The sequence below is a fragment of the Solea senegalensis genome, linkage group LG17 (assembly GCF_019176455.1).
Source record: "Solea senegalensis isolate Sse05_10M linkage group LG17, IFAPA_SoseM_1, whole genome shotgun sequence".
NCBI lineage: Eukaryota > Metazoa > Chordata > Actinopteri > Pleuronectiformes > Soleidae > Solea > Solea senegalensis.
The window spans coordinates 12,753,414-12,779,759 of record NC_058037.1 but is presented as its reverse complement, the minus strand read 5'-3'; the positions used below and the strand labels follow the sequence as shown (position 1 = coordinate 12,779,759).

General features: G+C 43.1%; 2 protein-coding genes across 5 annotated transcripts in view; both read right to left on the bottom strand.

Moving 5' to 3' along the window:
* Positions 1 to 73: 73 nt before the first annotated feature.
* Positions 74 to 4,981, bottom strand: LOC122783959 (EF-hand domain-containing protein 1-like). The gene is made up of 10 exons (XM_044048951.1): positions 4,657 to 4,981; positions 4,098 to 4,493; positions 3,728 to 4,015; positions 3,496 to 3,645; positions 3,198 to 3,372; positions 2,866 to 3,098; positions 2,632 to 2,778; positions 2,320 to 2,533; positions 2,045 to 2,230; positions 74 to 543 (listed from the first exon to the last, which is right to left on the bottom strand). The coding sequence occupies exons 1-9, from the start codon at positions 4,720 to 4,722 to the stop codon at positions 2,094 to 2,096; spliced, it is 1,806 nt and encodes a 601-aa protein (XP_043904886.1). The 5' UTR covers positions 4,723 to 4,981; the 3' UTR covers positions 74 to 543; positions 2,045 to 2,093.
* Positions 4,982 to 6,284: 1,303 nt separating this feature from the next.
* The window catches only part of LOC122783956 (protein eva-1 homolog A), a 68,996-nt gene continuing 48,934 nt past the window's right edge, over positions 6,285 to 26,346 (bottom strand). For 3 of the 4 annotated variants that reach the window (XM_044048946.1, XM_044048949.1, XM_044048948.1), the window contains 3 exons: positions 12,266 to 12,400; positions 9,456 to 9,644; positions 6,285 to 7,631 (listed from right to left, as the gene is read on the bottom strand). In XM_044048946.1, coding sequence (XP_043904881.1) covers positions 7,252 to 7,631; positions 9,456 to 9,644; positions 12,266 to 12,400 — 704 coding nt within the window. In that variant the 3' untranslated portion in view covers positions 6,285 to 7,251. Of the gene's footprint in view, positions 7,632 to 9,455; positions 9,645 to 12,265; positions 12,401 to 15,919; positions 16,422 to 26,346 lie in introns of those variants that run through there. The other variant, XM_044048947.1, reaches the window with a different exon arrangement.

The window sequence follows — 26,346 nt, the reverse complement described above, 5'->3', positions numbered from 1 at the left end:
TGAAAATAAATCAAAATGAAATATTATCTCGTTAAATCCGCTGCTCATCTTAAAAATGAACGGAAACTCGTAATTTGTGTCAGTTTATGGAGAATTTATTCAAACAGTAGCGCCAAATGTTGACCACCAGGGGGCAGGCAACGCCAACAAATCCCACTCTGACCGAGGGCAATGCATCAGTTTAACTGCATAGATAAAGTTAATACAATACAATTAAATTAAAGGCAAAATATGACGTAATAAAACAAAAACAGCACGTTTAAAACAAACAAACACAAATAACTGAATCCATGCACAGGAGATATTGCCACAGTTTAATCCCATTCAAGTTTAAAACAGAACATAAACAAACTATAATAGTATAGAGTGGTAGACTTTATGTACATGACTCCAAGTGTCAGTAGCAAGTCACTGGGAGTCTGTCCTCGTGCATCCAAATCAAAGATGATTTAACATCTTAGTGAATTGGTCGATGCTCCGTGTCCTCGGTGTGTTTGTCCCGTCGCCTGTTCGTCCACATCTCAGAGATTTGTCTCCACGAGCCTGAGAGACACAAGAGGGACAGAAGACTTGACCACATCACAAGAGCCTTTACTCATTTGTATTTGTCCAGATCACAGTGAATGTTCTGCATATTCAGAAGAGACAAAAAGACCTCGATTGTCTGTAAGCACAATTAAGTTTTTACAGCTGAATATTGAGCTTGACCTGGCGGGGACTCGAACCAGCAACCCTCACTCCGCTCACAAGCTCACGATCATGGGCTGCCCAAAATAAGTCAATAAATAAAGCAAGAGTGGACCATTTTCTTACATTATTCATTCTTTTTTATTGTTTCTGTTCTGTTGTTGTTGTTGTTGTCTTCTCGCAAAACTGTGAATGAAAACAAATATACTACGTGATTTTATACACATATCAAGTCGAGCTGGTTCCCCCTGTGACACATTGATGCAAGTCTCCTTGTGATTTAAGCACACGATCATCAAAGAGTGGAATGTGTTTGTGGGGCGCTAGGCGGCGATTTCAGTTTGATTTGTCTATTTCCATAAGGAGGACTGTAACTTTCATCGTTACAGACATGAGTTCATTATGTGTTTAAAAGTGAATAAATACATGTCGGTAAAATGATTTTATTGTCACTTAAATACCCTGAAGTGAGTCCCTGAAGTCATTTTATTTTGAAAGTGCAGGGTCACATGACTGGGTTTTGTTTGAGGTTGAACTGGGGGATTGTGGGTCAGATGCGGGACCACTGTTATGGAGGCAGGAAGTGATGGCGCACACGGTAATTGTACTTTGTTTTATTTGTATTTCATTTTTCAGTTTGTTAAAATAAAGTCTCACTAGACTCATATGGACTTTTATGTTTTGTTATTGTAGTTTTCACCGTGTCGTATGATTTCTTTGTGTTGACGGTGAAAGCTGTACGAATCGTGGCCTTTTTGTTGAACCAGTGTAGCTATAAGGACAGTTTCCAACATAAAGTGGTGCATGGTTTGTACTTTGTAAATCAGTAGTTCGGGAAAGTCCTTTATACGCTATATACTATATATAAATATGATATTTAGGGCACACACGTCAAGTGGTGTGAAGGCCAAATTAGTATTATTCCGTTTCTTTTCTTTTCCACAACTTTTGGCATCTTGCTCCCCACTGAAGATGAATGGAGACAGACGCCACCCTCGTCTGCCTTTGATCTGAACATCGGTCGCCACGGCAACCACGGTTTTGAGAATTTCATGTGCTTTTGATCGGTGAGGAGTCGGCGTTCCCAACTGCGCTGTTTGCCAGAAGTGTGCGTATTCTCATGAAATTGTCAGTGGTGTGGTCGGTCCGCCTTCTCTCTAGCACCACACAGTGGGCACAGTGAGCAACAGCAGCTTCCCATCAAGCAACGTCCAGAATTCTACACCGTTCAAAAGCCATGTGTCCCCCCTGGTCGTTCAGTTGGTGACTCAACATGTTAGAGTCCAGTCAGCGCTGCTTTAATTCATACTTAAAATAGAATTAATCACACACAACAAGTTATGGAAGTGACACCTACCGGCAGAGAGTCATTTCTAAGATGGCCAAATTGAAACATGTCGATCCGGCTAGTTATCTGTCGTCTGCACGCCCATCTTCTGGCGCAACGAGTCCAACGTGCGTGCGGGAATCTGACTCGCCATGGACTCCAAGTACGTGAGCACAAAGCGGGCAGCGTTGGTCAACACAAAGTGGTGGCTGAAAACTAAAGACAAAGGGAAGGAAAGAGGGAAAGTTAAGACATTAGTCGTGCTGAAACTAAATATTGCAAATAACGGCTGCTGTGAATCTCACTTTCTATGGTGGCTCCAATCGCAAAATCTGCAGGTGAGTAGTACTCGGGCTTCTCCATGGTGGAGTCTGGCTTGAGGATGCGTGTCTTTTTTAGGAACTTGCCAGAGATGATGCCCGAGTTGGGAATGGGCCATTCAAAAATAGAGATCGTGTCAGTGGACAGGTGGTAGGACAGCAGGAAACATCGTCCGTGGTCTTCCAGATACTGGGAGTCCTGGAATAACGTGGGATTCAAAGTAAAGTCTTAAGTGTTCCGCTCCCTGGATTAAACAAGAAACATCACAAAAAACATTGGGTGTTATTTGATCTCACCAGTCTGGCACTGTAATGCAACACTTTGTGGTCGTTCTCCAGCATCTTTAACACATTCTTTCTGGGAGGTTTGGGAATCAGACACAAACAGTTCTGGAGGGAATCTTCCAGTGACCCGTAGCCATTGTAGGGAGGAATCTCCGGCAACTGTAACCAACATAGACAAGTGATAATAAGAAGAATGAAATCATTTTTAAGGACCAACAGGTCACTTGCATTTCCACAGTCCATCACCTTCTTCCTGTCCGGGTGCACTTCCTTGATTACCGCCATCGGCATCTCAATGGGCGTCATCTTCATGCGAGGGTAGTTGTATTGGTAATACTCTCGGGTGAAGGCGTTACAGTCGTACAGGAAGAAGTTTTTGCTCCACAGTGTTATCCTTTGGCCCAGCTGGAAATCTACGGGCGTGTAATACTCTTCCACGTCCTCGTCCGACACCTCCAGCACACAGCGGGGGAACGGCTCTGAAAAGAAAGAAATAAGACCAGTGTAAATATGGACCCTGCGCACGACCAGAGGCCCAGTATCACCAACACAGTTTCTCAAGTGTTTGCGTGTCTTACTTTCTTTGAGTTTCTTGTACATCCTCTGTCTGCGAAAGTACTGACACGCGTCCCTCCTGGTGCTGTGCGCCGGGATCTCTCTGATCTCCACCGAGTCGTCCACGAGGTAATACTTGATGAGAACGGGCACATTTCCGTCGTCGTTGATTTCCCACATGGCAAAGAACTGCAGCACCTTGAAAACACCCAGAAAAAAAGCAAAAAAGAAACCCCACAGACTTAGATGTTCCCAGGTGACAACCCGAAGTAAATGCGTCCTCTTCCATTCTTATTCTAAAACTCCTCCGTCTCTACTTACCTTGCCTTCCATTGCGAGGAATTTGCCCCGGCGGTCGAAGCACGAGGGTGTCGTGTGGCACGGCGGGTGGAATTCCCGGCGTTTGGTGTAAGGGTCCACCGGCATCAGCTCGGGGTCGTTCAAGATAACGCCTTCGCGCTCCAGGAATTTCTGTGTATAACAAACAAGAATTCACGTCGAGAACATGTTTGCCACACACGTGAGAAACACCGAAATCACGCCGCTTTTGTACCTCTGTAAAAGCGTCGCACTGCGTGATGTGGTACATGACCCCGTACACCTCCAGGTCAATGCCGAGGTTGAGGTCTTTCCACACGTAGTGATCTCCCTGTTCGTTCTTGGGAAAGCGATGCCGCTTGATCCTCTTGCCCTGGAGCATCCCGGAGTTGGTCACCGACGGCTCAAACATCTCCATGGTGTTGTCCAGCAGGTAGTAGTAAAGGACCACGGGGCGCACGCAGTACACCTCTTTCGCCGAGTACTGGCAGTCCTCCTTAAAATATGCAAAAAAGCGCAGCACCTACAAGAAAGAAAGAACGGTGAGCAATGACACGAAAGAACAGCCGCATGAGAAAAGGCATCAAATATTCTTCTTCCCTTACCTTGTCATTGTTGATGTAACCTGGGGTGTAATCTGGGGAGAAGCCCCCGACAAAAGAGTCCTGTGAATGTCTAATATTTGGCGGCTTAAAGGAGAACTCGTATTTGTCCCGCGGGCCCAACTTCTTCGACAGAATGGGTTTGACTCCAGAGCGGAAAGGCGGCCGGTGGGCCACATTTAAGCCGTCCCTGTAAACCAGGGTCTGGGGTCGGTGGTAGGACGACAGATCCAAGGCGAGATCGTCGATCTGTGGCGCGTCAAAGTCGAAGTCGATCTCCCCGTGCGTGATATACTGCTCTAATAAAAGGGGTTCTCCTCCGATGCCAACCGTTGGGTGATAGGCCAGATTAAAGCCATCTTGGTAGACCAAGGTCTGCGGCCGATGGAAATGTGCTTTCTGCAGGGAGAGACCATCGATCAAAATCAACAACACAGTTTGACACTGGTGTGTTTTCATACAGTCCTTATGTCATGAAAAGGTTTATCCAATCTCAATCTAACATTTAAATTAAAGGATTCATGTGACAGGAGTTTGGGCACGTCCTGCTCCACAACATTACCGTTATGTCACGAAAAGAGTTTCCTGGTAAAAACGGTAATCCAAAGTTGTTCTTGTTCCAAGACATTTTTTTCCCCTCGGTTGGAAGTGGTGGTGTTCAATGGGAGTTGACACCGACAGAGCGTGTGTGCGTGTGCCACAAGTGTGAGGGTTGAAAATAAATCTGTTGGCTCAAGGGTTGTCGGTATAAACAGTAAACAGGGCAACAACGGCGACACGAAAATGATGTAACGCACATCAAAGGAACAACATGAAGGTGATGCTTTCGCCGGGACAAGGTAAACCTGAAGAAATCTGGTCAGCATTGGACCTCTCAGTGTACAGCCTGCAGGAAATTATTATAATTATTATTATAGTTGTTGTTATATTTATTTGGCACCTTTCAAATGCACATTTCCTTGTAAGTTCATGAATACTGAAGAGAATATAATGTGTTCCTTTCTAATAATAATTTGTCTGAGGCTGCACACTGAGAGGCATAATGCTGCCCTTGACAATTCTTAATCAGGACTTTTTTTTCTTTCACTCAAAGGATTCATTTTCAATGGGGAAAACTGTGAAGAAAAAAAAGTTAAAATGAAGCGTTTTGAAAAGCTGTATAAAAGGTACAGCCCCATGACCAAGAGGAAGGGAATTGTGCTTGTAACTGGAAGGTTGCCGGTTCAGTCGAGCCAAGGGCTGCGGTGCCCCTGAGCAAGGCACCCCAATCTCCTGCGCCCAGTGTGTGCAAAAAAACGTCTAAAACATCTAATTCTAGATGCAGCCATGTTGAACGTGGCCAAGAACCGTGGGAGGAGTCAGTGACTGAAACGACAACGAATGGAAAACAACAGCTGACTTCACTCTCACATGAATTCAATTGACCAAAGATAAGATCACTTATCCACACAGGAGCTTGACACAAACTGTAGTGCCCGTAAATGGCCACCAGAGGGCGAGCAATGCCAGTCTATCTCAAAGGCATTTCATTCATTCAAAGATGCAGTTGTAATTGCCACACTATGCAACGTATTCATTGTCCATAAGAGAATCAAGACTGGATGAGGAATAAGGGAATAATCAGGAAGCAGTCCAATAACATTATGAACGCCAATTGCCGCAAAGAAGGCGTCAAAACACAACTTTGCAAAGAAACATGAAATTAAAGACCACATGGGGTTATTTTGAACAGTTTATTCCATGCACAGGTGTCATATTTTGGTCTCACTTTACCAGCTATCGGCACAATTCCGTTTCCATTTAAGCACAAACAGAAAAAAAAACTGTTGAAACCAATAAAAACTATTATGAGTACGTGGATGACCCTAATATGTCCTGTGTATTCTCCGTTAAAAACCTCTCAGTTAAAAATACCAAGCTTTTTTTTATTTATTATTATTCCTTATGAAAACTATAATCATCTCTATGCTTGAATCCAGAAGCAGAACTGGATCGACAATAGCTTATATCTTTAAAAACTGGCAGTGTGACTGGAAGAGGAGCAAATTTGTGTGAATCCACTTTGCGCTCGTGTGCTCGTTCCTTCTTCAGACGGCCGTGATCGCCACGAGCGTCCGTTAAGCACGGGTCTCTCAGAAAGATGAATATTTAGCAAAGAGTCCTGTTGGTGTCGAGATCCAGGATCTCCCAACATATTCACACGTAAACTGGCACCGTCTTGTCGATCTGATGACGCAGCAAGTGCAATTTTTGATTGTTCTACCTCCAATGAAATCATTTCACTATAGGCAATGAGCGATAACACCAGCTGCACTCTCGAAAAACAGTGACTTAATAGCTAAAAAAAAAAGAAAAGAAAAGAAAAGGCACTGCACTGTGGATTAAACATACTGTATCAAAAATAAGGTTAAATCATCACGGAATCCTCTTTGAGGCTCTTTATATGATATATTTATTAAATTTTCTCTCTCTCTCCCTCTCTAAAAAAAGAAAAGAAAAAAATGCTGACTCATCCTCTTCTTCGGGGCAGCGAATAAACATCGAAGCCACAGAAACGCAGAAACACTAGGATCGCATCCCTGAGGTGCCGCACAACCCTTTTTTTTCGCTACGTATAAAAAATAGCTCGACCATACTTGAGGACAACAACAACAAAACATAAACGACGTCAATAAACTATTAAATATTATAAAATATATTTCATACAGGTTGAGATGAATCCCCCCCCACCCCACACAAAAAAAATAATTTGGTTTCATAAAGTTTCCAAAGGCAGGAAAGATTGTCTGATATCGTCCACGCTTAAATACTGGAGGTCACTGATGGGAAACGCTCCAAGTGTCATCATGGTCTCCCTTGCAAGCTGCCCTTAAGTCAAAAGAAGAGACCCAACTCGGTCCTTCAGTCCTCACGTAGTCCACCCATAAATCCGCATTTCAAAAGAAAGCCCTGCTGAGGTCACGCACTGTCAGCTTCCAGCAAACAGTAGAAGTGAGCTTACCGTGCAGAAAGCTTACTAAATGGGGTGTAGCTTATGATACCCGCAGGAATACACCAACGAGTCCACTGTTGCATCCTCACTCCTCAGGCCTGGTCGTCAGAGCTGTTTCCGACACAAGTGCGTTCTGAAAATGTCAACGTCCACGTCGCCGGTTCCTCAGTAATACCGGTTGAGGCTCCGCGTGCCGGGGATGTCCGGCTGCCCGTTCATCCAGATCTCCCGGATGATCCGCTCCCGCTCCTCGAGCCGCTGCGCCCGCTCCAGCTCCTCCGCCGACGTGAACACGTTCATGTTGAGCGTGCGCTCGAACCGCCGGTGCCGGCGCGCCGACAGGTCCGAGGTGGTGTCCCAGTCCGAGTCGGAGTCGCTGGAGTCGGACGACGAGTCGGCGGGACGCGGCCGCTTCTTGGCGGGGGGCTGCTTGCGGGGCTGGCAGTCGGTGCGGCACGAGATCTGGATGACCAGCGCGAAGAGCGTGAGGAAGAGGCCCAGGCACACGCCGCAGACGAAGAAGAGCGCCGCCCGCTCTTGGTGGTCTGTGGCAGGGGAGAGACAAGAGACGAAGGACATCATACAACAAGGTCTCAGTCAGTCACTGTAATGCTTCTCCTTCTCTCTGCTACAGAAATGCATCTCTGCATGTTGTTGATGTTGGTTGTTATGAGCAAGAGAGACACCAGTTGCCTCCATGCTGTGAGATACTATGAGCTCCTGCTTTGTGATGCTCTAAAGAGCCTTTATCATCAACACTCCCAGTCTAAACTTTTTTGTTACTGTGAATCGTCCTGGTTTTCATGCACTTCCATACCATAAAGTTCTCTCATGGCTTGCTGTGGTCGCTCCCATTCCCTACGACGTCATCATAATCTACATCGTAAACTTAATGTATGGCATGTATCTATCGAGGTGGTTAGAGAACAGGAAGTATCCAAATACTTATAAAATCTTCTGCAGGTGACTGTGTGTGTGTGTGTGTGTGTGTGTGTGTGTGTGTGGTCATTATCTTGCTCGACATCTGCATTCCTCAAGCCCACATTCACCCACCACTCAGCCCCGCGGAAGAAAGAAAAAAACAGTGTCTTTTACCCAAATTAAAGCGTACCACACACACAAACCGCACACAAAACCATGTACAATCTAATCCCACTGTCTCTAATTTCACTGTCCAAGCATATGATGTATGTACGGATGTGCTGACTGCACTTTATCCGACTGGAAACTGAAGTGTGGGAAACGCTCACTTTCTTTTTCAAACATCAAAGTCCCAAAAAAAGCCCATTTAACCCTTTAACACCAAGCATATCGCACTTTGCATCACTGTTTTTATGCGACGTATTGTGCTATTTGAAAAATTCCAACAGTTTCTGAATGCTGAGAAGTTGTTATTACGGTAATTTCATTTGCGCTGTTGCCAGCGAATCAGTGTCTTTGTCACTAGAGAGGAGAGAGTTGAGACAACTATGGTCTTCTTCTTTTCCTTTCGGCTGCTCCCTTCAGGGGTCGCCACATCTAACACCTCCTCTCACACCAACTGACTTCATGTCCTCTTTCACTACATCCATAAACCTTCTCTTTGGTCTTCCTCTGGACCTCCTGCCTGGCAGTTCCAACCCCAACATCCTTCTACCAATATACTCACTATCCCTCCTCTGTACATGACCTTCTCTGACCTTATCTCCAAAACATCTAACGTGCTGTTCCTCTGATTGACTCATTCCCGATCCTGTCCATCTTCGTCATTCCCAAAGAGAACCTCAGTGGTGAGACTGATATACAAGACAGTCTCCCACTGTCTTCCTTTCATTCTGGCTGAAACTCTTTTATCACACATTACTCCTTTAAATAAAACCCTTTGTTTTTCTTCATTTTAAATGGTTAAAACAGTATTTTAACATGCAGTCAACTGTAAATAACTGCCAGATACTGAAAGTTATTCTATAAAAAAATGGCAAAAGCACTGTTACAAGACATTCTCTGGCCCTTTAGTGGTTAAAATAAGCAAAAAACACATTTTGAGGCTTAGGTGTTAAAGGGTTAAACTCACTGACGGAGGCAGCAGTGGATGAAAAACTCCTGCGCGGCGTGATGTAAAAAAAATCAGTGATTTTCTCTATGGGCTTTGGTACAAACTGTGTCCTCATTTGAGCTGCCATGGATTATTTTAGGTCAGACCTTTGGGTTAATTGGCTTAAACTTGTTTTTCCCCTTGTTTTCCCTGCAGGCAGCTGTGCACCTGACAGTCTCATGGCTCGTGCACAGCGCAGTCAATAACTCGGTAAATCACACTTCAGAAAGCACGACATATGCACTCTCGACTGATGTCTCTGTGCCTTTGACGCGTGCGTGACTGTTCGCCCGACCTGATATGTAGTTGTAGGCTGCCAGTGCGTTGCTGATAAGCGCCATGTTGTTCGAGCCAGAGGTTAGGTTGATGATGGGATTCATGCCTCTCGGCCTCAGAAGACCTTCTCCTCCTTCTCCTCCTCCTCCTCGCTCTGCTTCTGAAGACTTCTCGTCGTTGGGGTTTGTCTCCCGAATCTTCTTCTTATCTGAAAGAGAGAGAGGGTTTACTGGCACAAGGCAGACCTAATCTGGGAAAAATGAATGACAAACTGATCATAAATTAAAAAATGCAAGACCGCAGTCAATGACACAGAAGGAGTCACTTTTGTACAACGCTGCTACTGGCTCTGAGGAACTGTGACTACATCCTTTGTGCCTGTGACTAATCCACAGTGGTTTTTGATTTCAGGAGATAGATTTCTGCAAAATAACGACGCATCACACACTCACACACACTCAGACGTACGTCTACAGGGAGCTGTGTGATTCAGAAGATATCACAACATCCGCTTTCTGTCAAATCCATTCTCATTCAGCTCGCAGTGAAACACAGAAACCACACGGGGAAAGCACGGTCTGCAGTTGGGCAACATTTCAAACGCGCCCCTTAAAATCCCCTGAAAACCGTCTATTTATAGCTGGGAACAAGTCTTTTTTCGCCTGTGGATTTGCACCACACCATGACGTCTTCCAGTGTTTACTCGCCGACTTGTATGTTGTTTGAAGGCATGGAGGAGTTCAGATGACAGAGCCACAGAGTGATTTAATTACTTGACAGAAACAGAGTTAATTCTCTCCTTTTTTTTCATGATCGCCCTCCAGTTGTCGAGACAGAGTTGTTTAGGTGAGACGGAGAAACCGCTGTAACTGTATCTCCATGAATGAGCGATGGCTCACTGGGGGAAAACAACCCTAAAGCTAACGCAGCCTAAATGAAGAGCAGCATTCAGGATGTGTGTGCGTGTGTGCGCATAGTCATATTTCTATACTTGATTTTCCTCGTCAGTGCAGGTATGCGAGCTTTGGCGGAGTGTCACACACACCAGTGACCTCTAATTGCGGCGTCTCCAAGGTGTGTCAGGCCCTCTTTATCTGATAAATGCAGTTTAGACTGAGGAGGTAACTGTTTCCACCTGGACCCACTGCTGCGGCGCGCACATCAGCCACAAGCCCTCTTTCTAACACACAGAGGGAAAACACGAGTCAGGAGAAAACACAGCGCCAAGACTGCAGTATTTTCTTTAAGTAAATACTCCAAGTAAAACAATACTCACTTCTGATAAGAATTCAAATAATGATATCTTAATTATTAAGTATGAAAGGGGCCACTTCACCCAAAATATATTGTTTTTTTTTGTTTTTTTTTACTAATTTCCACAGATAAATGTGTGATTTGATCGTCAGACAGTGGCTCTGAGGCACACGTCTCATCCCCACAACAGCAGAGGAAGTTTGGATTGAGAAAAATAAATAAAACTGACAAAACTTCCTTCAAAGAAAATACAAGCCCTGCACTGCCTCTTCACTGTGTTTCTGTCAATTATAACAACTTTTATGAGTAAAAGATTGGTTAAGTTTAACTTAACTCTGTGATAGAATGTGAATTAAACAAACACAGCAGCGTTGTTATTGTTTTAAGTTTAATTTGACAGCCCTCTAGCACCAATGGGGAATCGATTTATTGAATGAATGCCTTTAAGCTTCTTTTTATTAGGCAGTTCCCAGGTTAGGGGCCACACGTTGGTTAGTGTAATGATTAGCGCTCTTGCCTTTGCAACAAGAACACTCGGGTTCGCGACCCCGGTCGAAACAAGAGTTTTCTCCGGGTTCTCCAGTTTCCTCAATGAAAGGCTTAAGGATATGGTCCGTGCTTTATCCCACCATGTTTCCTCCCACAGTCCAAAAACATTGGACACTCTAAATTGGCTGTGAGTGTGAGATTGAATGGATGTTTGTCTCTATGTGGCCCTGTGATGGACTGGCGACTTGTACCCCACCTTCTGCCCCCCCTATATCAGCTGGGATTGGCACCAGCGACCCTTATGTGGAGGATAAAGCGGTCGAAGATGAGTGAGAGTTACTTGTTACTTTGAGGACATTAATGTGTGTCTTAAAAGTCTGGTTTCGCCAACAAGATTATTTTTGCTTTTTTCTAACGTCATGCACGAACGCCGTCTCGTTCCACCTTCATACTTCTCTTCCTGTATCACCTCATCAGCGGTGGAAACAGGTTTTTCCAGATAAGCTGCGGGTGAAGTGTTTTCCGAAACCCGGCGCGAGGAAGTGGAGCCACTTGTGACTTCATGTTGTCGCTCCTCCTCCTAATTAGTACAGTGCTGCTCGTTGAAGAGAGTAATTAGTGCGCTGGACGCACGCTACCATCCCTCATGAATAAAGCTTTGTTTAAAAGTTTCCTCTGTTGCTTTCACTCTTTTCATTCCATTGTTCATGCTCCATCATGCTCTCTCTCTTTCTCTCTCTCTCTCTCTCTCTCGGAGTTTGACGTTATAACAGACCGACTTAGACCGCGGCCACGTGTAAGTGCAATTATTTGTTCCTGGAGAACCGTATATTTTTAAGAGCCATGAGCATAAAATGGCCCAGACCAGTGGCTCCACTCAGATACATATGGGATCTGTTAAACTTGTGTGACATTAAACACATATACATTTAAGCGCTAGAGCTTGAGACCTGACCCCGCTGCTCCTCTTGATGCCTCCGGGCTGCTCAGTGTTAACTGCTCTCCATGGGAGGCTGTGAGAGAGTGTGTGCGTGTAAAAGAAAGACCGAGAGAGTAAACTCATGGTATTGTTGTTGTTTTGCTCACCAGGAACGACGTCGGGGCTTTTGACTGAGCTCCCCTCCGGAGGGCCGTCTCCCACTATGTTGGGGTCATGGGCGTTTGGGGGTGAGGAGAACACCGGTGGTCTGGCGCCCTGCTCCTGGAGCAACTTCTTTGGGACTTCAGAAAGAGATGAAGAGGAGCAGCAGAGGAGGGGGGGGGGGAGTTTGGGGAAACATGGAGACAAAGAAAAAAGAATTATTCCCCACTAGAACCTGACCAAAAATATAATATAAAGGCAGTATTATATGCTGCCAATGGTTTATTTTTTGCACCAGATCATTTCCACTATGAAAGAATCAGCTTAGCACCAGTATGAGGGAAAAAAACCTAGAATGAATCAGTTTATCTGATTTCTCAGCTAATAAATTCACATTCAGTTCAAACACATGTAAGAAAAGAGTGGAAAAAAACAACTTAATGGAACCAAAGATGCTCGTTTTGACTGTAAAATGACAAATATTGGTTTGTGACTGTGTATATGCATACACAGACACTCAATGCACTGATCATTATTATTATTGTTGTTATTCTTCTTCTTCTTATTATTATTGTTATTATTATTGTTATTATTATTATTATTATTATTATTAATAATAATAATAATAAGCCGGTACTCAGTACACACATGGTTAAACTTGATATTGATTATAAACATTTTTGCAGATTACTTTTCATTAATCACATGTGGCGACATTGGACTGCACTTTTCTTTTCCCTTATAAAATTAGAGTGACCTGTTGACCTTCTCATTATGAAATGGATTAAATGATACAACTGTTTTCCGATAAAGCAGAGTCTTAAAGTTAAAATGAAAGTAAAAATACTTAAAACTCTGTAAGGATAATACGACAGCAGAGTGGAAGGAGCTCTGAAGGAGACTGACTGCGTCACGGCCGTGATTCACACACTTCTCCTGACCTCGCTCTCTTACTTCCCCGAAAACCTCCGCTGCCCCCACCTCGTCCTCCAACCTCGCAGCGTCCTGTGAGTCACGGAGCCGAGACTCGTTCCCCCAGACACAAACCCACAGTGCAGTGGGCTTCACATTCCTGCCTGCTCACATGTGGTTTTGGAGGCCAGGCTACGCTCCAGTCACTGTGTGTGTGTGTGTGTGTGTGTGTGTGTGAGTTTGTCCATCCGTCTGTCTGTCGAGCATTGCTACTGCATTGGACAAACAGATTCCCCGTGAGGAAGCATGTTTCTGCCTGGTTTTGCTGACATCACACACACACACTAATAGTGAAATTGTGACTTGTGATTTGAGGTTAAACAAAAAAAACAAAAAAGGAAAAACACGGACCATTTGTTTAAAGTCGCTGATCAAATTTCCAGAGACAGACTTTGGACGAAGTCCAAGAACCAATCAAAGTGCGGCGAGAAGCAGAGCCGAGCTGACAGAGCTCCACCCCCTCCCCTCCCCTCTCCACTCCACTGGATACAGTACAACTCGTGTTTTGGACACATTACAAGAAAGAGATTTCCAATTATGAGCAATAATGAGGAAACTTAGACAGTAGAGACTGTTGCAGTTACATGTGGACAGATCAGTAAATAACACAATCTCTAATTGCAATTATGTGCCTGCCCTGCAGTGTACTTATGTATTTGAAATTAAAATAATGTGCATACACTTGTCTTTTTAACTGTTTTCAGACATGGGTTATATATATTTAAAAAAAAAGTAAACACATATATATATATATATATATATGTATATGTATATATATATATATATATATATGTATATGTATATATATATATGTATATATCTCAGCTTGTAGCCAAGAAAATGTGATCTCCACCAAAAGAAAGACAACAAATACAAAAAAAGTAGAGAGAGAGAGAGTTAAAAGACTTTTGAAACAGGATTAAAGGCCAAAGCAGGTGTAAGAAAAATTTGATAGAAGTACTTGCACAAAAGCTCAATCTAAAGCATATTTTCTTGGGCCAATAAAACCCAAAATCTCACCTCTGAAACCTCCTCTTGAGGTCTGACCACAGAAGAAGATTAAAGACGGCTCAAAGTACAACATATTTGATTTTTATTGCAACGCTGCCAACGGTGGTTGAATCATTCACTCATGTTAGGATTAAAGAGATTCATTAACTGATGCATGTACTCTCTCTAACTTTTTTCCAGCTAAACAGAGAAGACTTAAATGGCAGAGGAACATTTCTAATGCTTTCTTATTGCCTATAAAGAAAAGCCGCCTCACTGAAACTCACAGACTTCAAAGGGCTCCACTAACTTATCGTTCCAGTCTCCGCTTTCGTAAAATGGCAGAAGCGAGTCAATGATTCCCGGTCTTTATACCGATCTGTTTACACGACTTCAACTCATCGAACTGGGGTTACATTCACATTGAAATACTTGTTCTATAATTGCAATAATGACATCATCTCATGTGGCCAAGTGCACCAATCTGTCACCTAATGAGGTAAAAAACAACATAGATCAAGTGTTTGAAACCCCGGTTTATTCACGTCTGGTCGGCAAAACCTAAATAAACACGGTGCACATATGAGAAAGGGGTGAAATGAAGCAATTGAAGGCAGCCTTGTCCGTCCTCATCACACTGACACACTAATCGCAGGTCCTTAAAGTCCCTCCACGGCCACGCTGCCACTATCCCCACACACTGCCACGCCCTGATTACAGCCTTATTCTGATTGGGCCTAATTGACTGCACATGTGGCCCAGGGTCACATCTGAGCGGCACCGTGATGTGACACACACACACACACACATTTTGTACCCAGGTTCAGAACATATCATTGAGATACAGTTGCACAGGCTTTGCTGTTTTTATGTCAAATTCTGTGTTCTTTGGCATTTGGATTGGAACGACGTGACTGTCAGTGTTGTAAAAAAACAAACACTTGAGTATTTCACATATCTGTGCTTTACTTTGTTATTTATATTTCGAGCAACTTTTATTTTTCCTCCACTACATTTGCCCTAACTCTCTTTGTTACTCGTTACTACCAAATAAAATCAGAAGAAGAAGAAGAGTTGGTAATGGTCCATATTTATATAGAGCTTTTCCCATTCACACGCTTCAACATGGGGTTAAAAGTCTTGCTCAAGGACACATACCGACAAGCAGGGCCAGGAATTGAACCCACAACCTTCCAGTTGAAAGACAACTCACCCTACCACTGAGCTACCATAGCTCAGTACTTATGCCTCACTTTTTTAACACTTTTACTTCTAAAACTTGAGTACATTTTTACGTCAGAAAATTAAGTACTATTATAAAAAGTGACTTCTGGTAAGATACTTGTACTTTTACTTAAGTATCCATTTCAGGTACTTTATACAAGACTGAAAGTTGGTCTTATAAAGTATCTCAGCATCTTGAACTCATACAACATGTTCTAAATAGACCTCTTTCACATCAGATATTTTTCAACAGGTTTAACATTATTAATTCAATTAAATTAATAACATTAATAAGGGTTTTTAAGAGAGCCAGGGTCATGCTACGGTTCAAGTGTAAGAGTAGGTCACACTAACACTAGGGCTGCAACTAAAGATTATTTTCATAATTGATTAATCCGTCGATTAATCGAGTGATCGTTTGGTCCATAAAATGTCAGAAAATGCTGAAAAATATCAATCAGTGTTTGTCAAACCTGTAAATGAAGGTGAAAAAGAAACGGGTTTGTGCATTATCTGCTCAAACACAATTGCTCCATCCATGCACACTCTTCTTCTTATTATTTTTTTTTCCACATGAACGTCCTTTGTTAGCAGCAGTTGTTGCCGTACAGTAAATTTCCTGCGCCGCTCGACTAAAAATAATTGTCAAAAAAAAGTTCAAGCCTCTCAAAGCAAATGGCCACAGACCACACTTTAAGCAAGCCAAGCAATAAAAAACCAAACCAGTAAAAAAAAAAAAGAGAAAGGAGTGCGAGGGAGAGAAACCGAGCACATAAATCACACTCCACCGTCTGCATTATAATGACATGCTCCCATAAATGTAAACGCAAATGAGTCCTCGCAAAAATAAAAAAAATCTCAATATAACTCCACTGTGGGACCGTGTGCCCAGCGTTTGTGCCTCTGGATCAAAAGGTTTGAGGCGGGAAAAGGTGCCCGTAACAAAGGCCTGTGTTTACACTGGCAGAGCTCTGCTTTGTTTTCACTGAGCCACAGTGTGTGTGTGTGTGTGTGTGTGTGTGTGTGTGCGTGTGCTGAGCCGAGCACAGCACTGTTGCGACAAAGCCCTCTAAGCCAGAAGGGATATAATGAAATATTAAACCGTGCTAAATGTGAGATGACATCAGACCTGGGCCAATAATATGAACATATTTTAGCATTTATGAGCGCAAACAGGGAACTAAATAGTTTCAGGTATAATTTTCATGCACCTCTGTAACGCTTGGCCTGCTTTGCATCTTTATGAAAACTTGACCCTTGAAGAGACAGCTTTAATGTAAAGTATTTTTTTTTTCCTGCATTATTTCTTTCAGGGTGTGGCAAACGTTCAGAAGTGTAGTCTGGTTGTGATTTGCTGCGTGTTTATGACACTGTGTAAATAAAGTGTGTAACAGACACTTGTGACAGGAGTTGGATTCGCAGCTGTATACGGAGAAGTCTAGTGCTACAAACGGATCCGGTCCAGCCTACATCCAGGACATGATCAAAACCTACACCCCAGCCCGCCCACTTCGCTCTGCATCGGCAAACCGGCTCGCTGCCCCCTCACTGAGAGGATCGCAGAGGCATTCGCAGAACTCAAGACTGTTCACTGTCCTCGCTCCCAAATGGTGGAATGAGCTCCCCATCGACATCCGGACAGCGGAAAGCCTCCACATCTTCCGCCGCCGACTAAAAAGACGACGATGACGACGAAAAAAAAACAAACAAACAAAAAAAAGAAAACGTATACATCGCACTTATGACTAGCACTTCATAGTTTGGTTTACTTGAAGCTCTTATTACTCTTCTAGCTCTTATTTGTACCCAAATGCACTTATTGTAAGTCGCTTTGGATAAAAGCGTCTGCTAAATGACATGTAATGTAATGTAATGTAAAAGTCCACGTGTTATAGAGAGGGGATAACGAAGCTGCAGAGATGACAAATGCATAACTCTTGCGGGAATCACTTACTGAAAGGGAAATCTAGAAATGTAAAAGGGGAAACGGGGATATAATGTGCTAGTATGTGCCTGTACGTCCAGTGTCAAAGGGTTCCCTTTCTTTGTCTCTGCACACTTTTTTCTTCCCACTATACCCTATTTAAAAGCAAAATAAAATGCTGTCTGAAACTCAACGTTCACTAGACGCACACAAACACTAAGGTATCAAGTCTCACTTAAGTTGTTTGCAAACATAAACTCCAGGTAATGGTGGAAAGATTTGGGTTTTGGTAATGCTCCAGAGTTTGTTGTTCACATATAATGGATGCAACGTGACATTCTCCTGCAGAGGAATCAGGCAAAGGAGGTGGAGCCAGCCATGCCAGCTTGGGCATTCAGGAGGCTCGACACTGGCCTATTGACTTGCTGCTGATCCTATGGAATTTCTCCTGCTGCATTCTGACATGAGCTCACTTGGATATTCACCATTCACTAGGGAGCTGGCAGGAGAATTTGTATTCACTCATACGGCCCCTCCACACTAGAGCTGTCTAGAGTTTGTGATTTCCATTTGAAGTTGGAATTCAAACATAAACTCAACCTTAAAATATGATTCACTTTCAAAATATACAGCCTAGATGTGCACCAGGCCATTGAAACGAACAAATCTTCAGATTCGCCATTTCCTTTGCTGGAGGAGGCATCATAGACGGGCAGTGCTCGACGTGATGTGACTACTAGTAAGAGAAATGAATAATGTGCCACGTAACATCCGTTCAAAACTTGAGTGATGGAAAAAATGTTCAGTGCACGTCTGAAAACAGCTTTACACTCACTAAAAGTTTCTCTTTTTTTATTATTATTGTTATTATTTCAGGCACATGCAGACATCAGCACACCTCATGTCCGAAAGCTCGTCCACCCACTTCACTTTTCACTTAGCTAATGACATTCTTGCAGAGCATCTGTTAAGATGAATAGTGGAGGAGGTAAAGTTGTCGAGATTGCGTTCCTCCTCTGCCTCCCTTACTTCTCTCCTCCAAACCCCCCAATCTTAACACTCTTAACAGTGTCCAGGTGACAGCAGATGACTGGGCTATGGTTGTGTGTGTGTGTGTCCTTTTGACAACCTTACATGCAAACACTGGAATGTAACTCTTGGTCATGCAGACTGGTCGGTGTATTGTTTTGATGAGAAGGGATTGTGAGTCATGTTTATCTTTCCTCTGCTGTCTGAACATTAATGGTAACGTGCGCGTGTTTGTTCTGAATGAGTGAGTGTGTGTGTGTCAGAGGGCACGGTTAACACACTCTTTCTTGTCTTGTATACACACCGGGTTAAGGTCTGGTAACGTGAACTCCCATCAAGGGACCGGCGGTCTGAGCTGAGGGCTTTTCCTGGTGCGGCTCCATTTTTATGTCAAGAGCGGGCAATCCATTGCACTCCGCTGCGTTATTAGGTTAACTTATGAAAATGTGTGTGTGTCTACACAACAGTTACAGCATGCACTGGGACTGTGACGCAGCATGTTATTGAATTAAAACTGCATTTAGTTTACCATATTATTCCAACAGTTCAGTTCAAAGTAAAAACTGTTTTAACCCAAGAGCCATAACTCTGGACTTTCTTGCTTATTTTAACCATAAAAGGGCCAGAAAATGTCCTGTGAGCAAGTGCTTTTGCCCAGTTTACCTGAATAATGTCCAATATCTGACAGTTATTTACAATTGACTGCATGTTAAAATCCTGTATTAACAATTTAAAATGAAGAAAAACAGTGTAGTTGTACACAGTATAAAACATATTTAAAATAACATGTGTTTGTCTCAATGTCCAAAAACAGGCCAAAACATGGAATATGTACAGGTGTTTTTCTCTCTCCTATAGTGACAAAGACACTGATTCACCATTACTGTAATAACTGCGTGTTTAAAGTGCAACTTCTTGGCTTTCAGAAACCGTTTCTTGGCTTTCAGAAACTGATTTTTTTTTTTGTCGTTACACGTCAGCGATGCACTCTTTTCTAGAGACAAACAATGAACTTCCATCTGGAAACATTACCAGTTGGCGACGCATCGCCATCAGTGTCCCTCGGCAAGGCTTTTAATCCACCGGGAGACTCTTCTGGAGCTGATCTAAGGCTAAACCAGAGCTTTCACTGCAGCGACTGCTTGTAACTATACTAATAAGAAGCAGGCACAGCCTAGGAAACCTTCACCAAAACGTATAAGAAACAAGGAGAGAGGGAGAGAGAGAGAGAGAGAGAGAGAGAGAGAGAGAGAGAGAGAGAGAGAGGAGGAGAGAACAAAGAGATGAGAATCCAGGATTAAGCTTTGTTCTTTTGGCTCAGATGCTCCACAATCGTCTCAATTTATCCACACAGTCTAGATTGTGGAGGCGAGAAAAACCCTTGTTTGGCAGCAGACAAGTCTGATTCCAAAGTCTGTTTGCTGAGGCGAGATAATTTGTAGTCTACTCAGGCAAATGTTTTTTTTGAATATAATACAGAAAGACTGTCGCTGTGATTAACACATGTACCCAGGATTTTTATATTCACAGACACAGAAGATAAAAACACCACATAGCCCTCAGTGATAATGTTACGGTGGTTACTCTCTTACATGTCTTTAAATCAGTTGTTTAGATGATCCAGTTGATGAAATAAATTAAAAATGAAAGTGAAAAGTGTCAAAAATGGTGCATCGGTGGCTAAAAGAAGACGTGTTCACCAGCGTCTTATGTTCCAAATGACGCCGATTGATGCTAAAGCGGATACAAACCTGGGTGCATTGCCGTCATTTGCTGCAGGAAAAAAAAAATGTTTAAACCCAGGATTAAATGGGTGTGAATGGGTTATAAAACATGGCCTAATGGTGACTTGACTCTAAAAGCGCTCAGACTTCGGGTACTGAGAGTTGGGAGAGCGTTTCAGGATGGAGCTGAGAGTGGAAAAGCTTAGTCCCTCTTCCTGCCTCACTGAGCCCCCTGCCCTACATTCAGCTGCAAAACATAGCCATTTTTTTTTTTCCTCCACACATCTCCCTGGTGTGTGACACGCAAACACACACACACAGAGAGAGAGAGAGAACGATGCCACAGCATGTGATCTGAATGTAATCACTCTCACTTCACCACAAGCATCAGTTATGCTCTGAAACCCCAGCTGTTTTGGCTATTTAAACCCTCCTCACACACCACACATGTGCGCGGACACACAGTTGGTGTCATTAACATAGAGGCAGAAATAGACGCTCTGTTGACAGCGTAGGGTTTGAGAAGATTGCTCGTGGTGGGGCTCTTGCTCTCAGACCCCACGCAGACACACAGACGGTAGAATCAGTGTCTGATAATAGTCCCTATTGCCGTTAAGAGGGGAAAAAACGTCACGAAACTCACGTGAAACAAACACATATCCCTTCTCTCAGCAGTAAATGTGTGTAACTGAATAAGTAATCTTAGGCCACCAGGGATTAAATTGCAATACGATGCCAATTTGTATGAATTTCTCCGATTCTGCTGGGTGGGAATTCATTGTATTGTACAAGTGTATTAAGTGTTTATAACTGATTAATTCAACACAACATTTAAACTGTTCAAACAATCTTTAAAAGAATGTCATCATGTCTGAAGGTTAGTCAAGTTATGAATGAAGTAAAACTCAAAGCCACACAGTATATCTAAACTAGATCTGTGGGATGTTTTTATGCAAGTTTAGTGCAACTATTCCCACTTCCTAACTGGATTGTGCCCACTGAAGCGCTGATGTTTGTGTTTCCACATCTTTATCGGCTCGATGTGGGAGAGCTGGGTCCACACTGTCACAGTCAGCGCAGCCTCTTCATTATCTGATGTCCTGCTGGGTCAACAAGGATGTGCCCAGCGCTGAATCATCACAACACACACGCCCGCCTAAACCCACTCCTTCATATCAGAGTCATGAGGTAATGGGACTCAGAGTTTGGATTGGGTTAGAGGGGGCTGATGCTGCTGCTGATGCTGCTGCTGCTGCTGCTGAGGTAGTCAAATGACAGTATCTTGTGAAAACAGTCAAGAGACGAAGAGATTGTCACTTGTTGCCACTGACATGAAACAGAGTGAGAGCAGACAGCGGCGGGACTTGTCTAGACACGGGAATAAAAAAGCAGCGGCTTGTGCCCAAACACATGCCAAGGTCTGATCTAAACAATGGTGCTATCTTTAGCAACAACTGCTCACACTCACATGGCAGTTAATAAAAATGATGCTCAACACTCAAATCTACTGGGACCTCTTCTGTGGCAAAACACACCATCACTTGTTGTGTTATGTGACAGTCACAGAGGTCGGCATGAATGTTGACTGGCCACATTCTTTGTACGCTCACTGTTGTTGTGTGGCTACAAAAGTGACCTGTAATCAGTAGTGATAAAGCCCTCATGTTACGACAACAAAAAAAGGAAAGAAAAAGGAGCACTGTTAGTCTTGATTTAATTATTTGGTTTCCCTGCGGACTGTCTCTCTGTACAGAAAACAGTATTTGTGTCATTAAGACCCAGTATTTCCCAAACTTTTTATACGGGCATCCACACATTCCAAAAAATTATAAAAGAACATTAGTGCATAAAATAATGTTTCTGCCTATACTCATTGTTATTTCTATAGCAAATAGTGTTATTTTAAATTGGTCAACCTGCAGTTTCCAACAAATATGTTTCATTAACCCTCACCAAGCATATCGCAGATTACCGCCATTACGCGGCAGTTTGTGCTATCGGAAAAAATTCCAACAGTTTCTGAAAGCTAAGACGTTGCACTTGCGTACATGTGGGTATTACGGTAATGTCACTTGTGCTGTTGCAGGAAGCCGGTGAACCAGCGTCTTTGTCACCAGAGAGGAGAGAGTTGGAAAAAATGCCTGTATATAGTTCCCATTTTTTGGCCAGTTTACTTTAAATATGGTTTCTACTGTTCAAATTTTTTCAAAATCTGGCATTTGTGATAATATACCATTTTAACATAGAGTAAATTGTAAATAACTGCCAGATATTAAAAGTTATTCTGGAAAACTGGAGTGAGAAGACTGAGTCTTCTTTTTCTGCATCTTTCAGACTGACACTATATAAAAGTGCATCTGTCTTACTACGTTCACTACTTATCTGCAGCTGTTGCTGCATGCACATATAGCAATGACCACATCGGTCCAGATAATCCACACAATCCACACAATAACAGTTGCTATTTCAAGTCAACTGTGTTTTAACAAGCACGTGATGATGTATTTAATGTAAATAATGAATCTGTATCATCCACACCTGCTGTCCAGACTTACTGAGTCACATTCCAATTTCAAACTCTAGTACATAAAGAGTGGGAAGCATGTAGGAAATGTGTAGGGGGGAACTAAGGACACAAATAACATGAACTCAGGTCGTCTCAGGTGGTCAAAACCAAAGTTACATGTACTCCCATCACATGGTAAGCATTAAGAAAATCATCATATGATGGAGAATGTTGAGGATCATCATGTGATGAGGTCATGGCTATCGTATTGCCTCAGAATACATTTTACTACAGTAGTCCCGGGGAGAAGTGAAGCAAGAAAACAAACTCTTTCAAGTACAAGAGTTCTCTGCTTCACTCGCGTCCTACAACAGAGAACCTTCAGGCGTTCATTAGGGTCAGCGACTGATTTGCTAAATGGGTCAGCAAACATCATTTAAGAAGGTATTTGAGAGGAGCAGGGGAAAAAAGACAAGCTGTGCCATAAGAGCATATATTACCTCCCTGGTGGATTTAATATGCCCCAGCAGTTCTCTGTTTGCTCCAGGTGAACGTCAGGGCTGCACTAATGTCATTTGTTACAGTTAATTGTGTTATTCTTTACACTGTCTGAACCAACAGTCAAGATACAGACACTAATCCCTGAACTGGTGAGTTCACCGAGTTCAGTGTAACTTTATTTTACGAAAAGGAAAATCCTACCGCACAAAGTAAACACGACTGAGAACACAGACAGAAAATGTAACCTTAGTGTCAAAGGATAGATACAGCTGGGGCATGTCCTGAGTGTTACATGCACCAGAAATAACTAGATTATAAGGCATTGTTCTAAATGACAGAGAATACACCGACATGGCAGAGATCGTTTCTGCATCTGTGTGTCATTACACGCTCTATGATTTGATGCAGGCTATCACACTCCCATCGCGCCTACTTTTTCATTTTGGTTAAACATTACCACGCGCCTCATTTAGAGCTTGTCACTCATATAGGTGCCTCCACACCCTGTTATTGCCAGGTAATTAGATGAGCCCTAAGTGAGAGTGAATCACACACTGTATTCAGACTCAGACTGTAGAAAAAAGGCATGTTTAGCCATGTGTTGGGCTGCTGGGCCATATTAGTGGTCAGACCTGGTCAGACCTGGGCAGAGATTACGATGGTGAGGTCTGGGTCGGCATGAGTCACTGGTCGCTCATATCACCACATGACACACACAATGCTTACACACATGCATATTACCTTACACCTTTTGTTTAGTCTGCCACTACGACAATAGACGTAGGCGGGGAGGGAGCTACTTTTTTGATTTAGATACTCTGACTAATGGCTTGGAATGGTTCCAAACCTTCCATTGGAGTACCAGAGTCATGGTACAGTACGGTTGAAGCTAGACCCACAACATTCAGCTGATTGGACGATAGAAAAGTGCTTCTCCAATGCCCGAAATCTATTCTCGTACAAAGCTTGGGGTCTTGTTGAGACAAACCGGCACCGGTACAACGTCACCCTACTTTTCTTAGTCGAAATGCAAGCCTGACCGAGGGCTTTACCGTTCCAAACTGTACCGTACAGTACCAAACCGATTTTGACACTCAACAACAGAGGACGTATGGTGCCAAAGTTTGTTGATACCCTACTGCACACTGGGCTGAATCTGTCGCATCAAAGGAGATTTTTGACAATACTCTGCTGCGGGGTTATTATTAGATCCAGTTTCAAAAATAGACTCAGACAGACTTTCCTGAGCAGCTGCTTGTGATCAAGAGAGCAAAGGAAGGGAGGATGGACAAGAGAGTAAAGGACTGGAGAACATTTCCTTTCATTTCACCTCTTATGACTTAGGTTTTCTTGGCATACAGTAGCACTGAATATACTGTTCTTTACACGGGCACTGGGTACAGCTGGCTATCTGTTTATCTTGCACTCTGTACTTCCTGCCAGATCCAGTCTGTGTCCTGTCCTCGTCTTCTCCTACCCCCGTCAACTCTTAAAACAGCCTGAGCCACAGCAGATGCAGGTGCATATCCTCAGGGTTGAGAGCAAAACAGACCAGCATTGAGAGGGAGGGCGATAAAAGCAAATGCTTCCAGAGACACTGTAACAGCAGACTTTAAAATAAACACCTGCTGCAGTGGCTGAAGTGCCTGCAGATGGGACATCCGAGACCCTGCAGTCTGGAACGGCTGGGATTAGATGATGAAACTTAGTTAATGGAGGTAAAACTTCAAGTATCTCCTTAAAGCACAATTAATCTGCATACGAGTGCATGGAAACACATGACTCCAATGTGCCCCAAGAACTGTAGTAGAGGGTAAGAAAATGGCTGCTAAAAGGGGGAGGGGAAACACTGAGAAGTCCTCCATTTGTTATAATCCATAGTCTTGCCATCTTTCAACTTCAACTTTAAGAGAAACAAAGTAGTTCACTCATCTAATTGGCTGGATTGATTTGTCTAGAACACAAGAAGAAGGTCCTGTTGGGCCAACATTCAGTCTGACTAGGTAGCACAGGCTTGAAAATGCCCTAAAACCAGACTATCATCTAAAAGGTGCATCATGCAATATCAATTGTTCTACTACACAGTATGCAGCTACCTATCATCAATTTAACCTTCTTGAATGATTCTAAAACACCCAAGTGCTAAAACTGGTCACCTAAACGAGTACTGTAATTATATGGTGATCCAAATCCTATATGAACTGAAGTTGGGTCAAGAGTTTACTAAACAGTCTCTCCACCAACAGGAAACCTTTTCCTTGTCACCACTGAGAAGAGAACACCTGTGCTATTTCCTTTTTCGAGCTGTGCAGTAAATCTTTTCGGTATCAAGCAAACTCCGACTCTGACGGGTGATCGACCAGGGCTTACAGAGGGTAAGACAAAGCAATGTGATCTGCAGCAGTTGTGCAGCGTTGCTACAGGAGGTTGAGTGCAGATTTGACACAAGACAGACTACGCTCAACACTTGACACTAAAAGTCACACAAACATTAAGCAGAATGCCTTTCAAGAACATTATATAAGCCAGAGACAGACAATGGATATAAAGGTGGGAGGGAATCCATGAGGAAGGAGAGGAGTAAACAATGGCTGGTAAACAATGAGTGTATTTGTACCTTTCCTGTCCACAGAACATACATTAAGTAGAGCATGACTAATACAAATGGCCACTGGAAAGAAAAATCAGAGGAGAAGAGACTCTTGACTCCAGGAGGTTCTGGACAAGAAATACATCTTACCATACATAACTCAAAAGAAGTGAAATTTAGAAGGTAACCAAATCTGGTAGGCAGATTTGGACGCTTCTGGACAAAGCTATGCTAGCATTTTGCACATCATTCCTGTCTTAATGCTAAGCTAAGCTAAGCTTAGATAAACGTCTCCTGGGTCCAATTTCATGTGAGGGATGTTGGTCTTCTCATCCAAATGTGCAAGTAAAGTGAGTAAACATATTCCCCCAAAATGTCAAACCATTCCTTTAAAATGCAGTACATCTCTGCTGTTGAGTTTCATGAGCTTATAAAAATCCTGCTTTATTTATGGGCGCAATCATTTTTACTTCAGTGCTTTCTGCAAATATGCAGTAACATAAACAGTGATGTGACTCCAGTTGGACGTGCAAGACGTGCAGAATTTAAGGCATTCTATGAGGTTGTGAGCAGGGACCACCCATGAAAATTCATTTTCACTGACCTTTATAGGGCAACTGTCAAAT

Excerpts from the sequence above, each read along its gene's own strand:
- LOC122783959 (XM_044048951.1), bottom strand. The coding sequence starts at position 4,722 with ATGTCTTGGAACAAGAACAACTTTGGATTACCGTTTTTACCAGGAAAC. Across the intron at positions 3,373-3,495 it reads TCCTCGCAATGGAAGGCAAG|GTGCTGCAGTTCTTTGCCAT; the intron begins GTAAGTAGAGAC and ends GGTGTTTTCAAG. Across the intron at positions 2,779-2,865 it reads TGCACCCGGACAGGAAGAAG|TTGCCGGAGATTCCTCCCTA; the intron begins GTGATGGACTGT and ends TGTTGGTTACAG.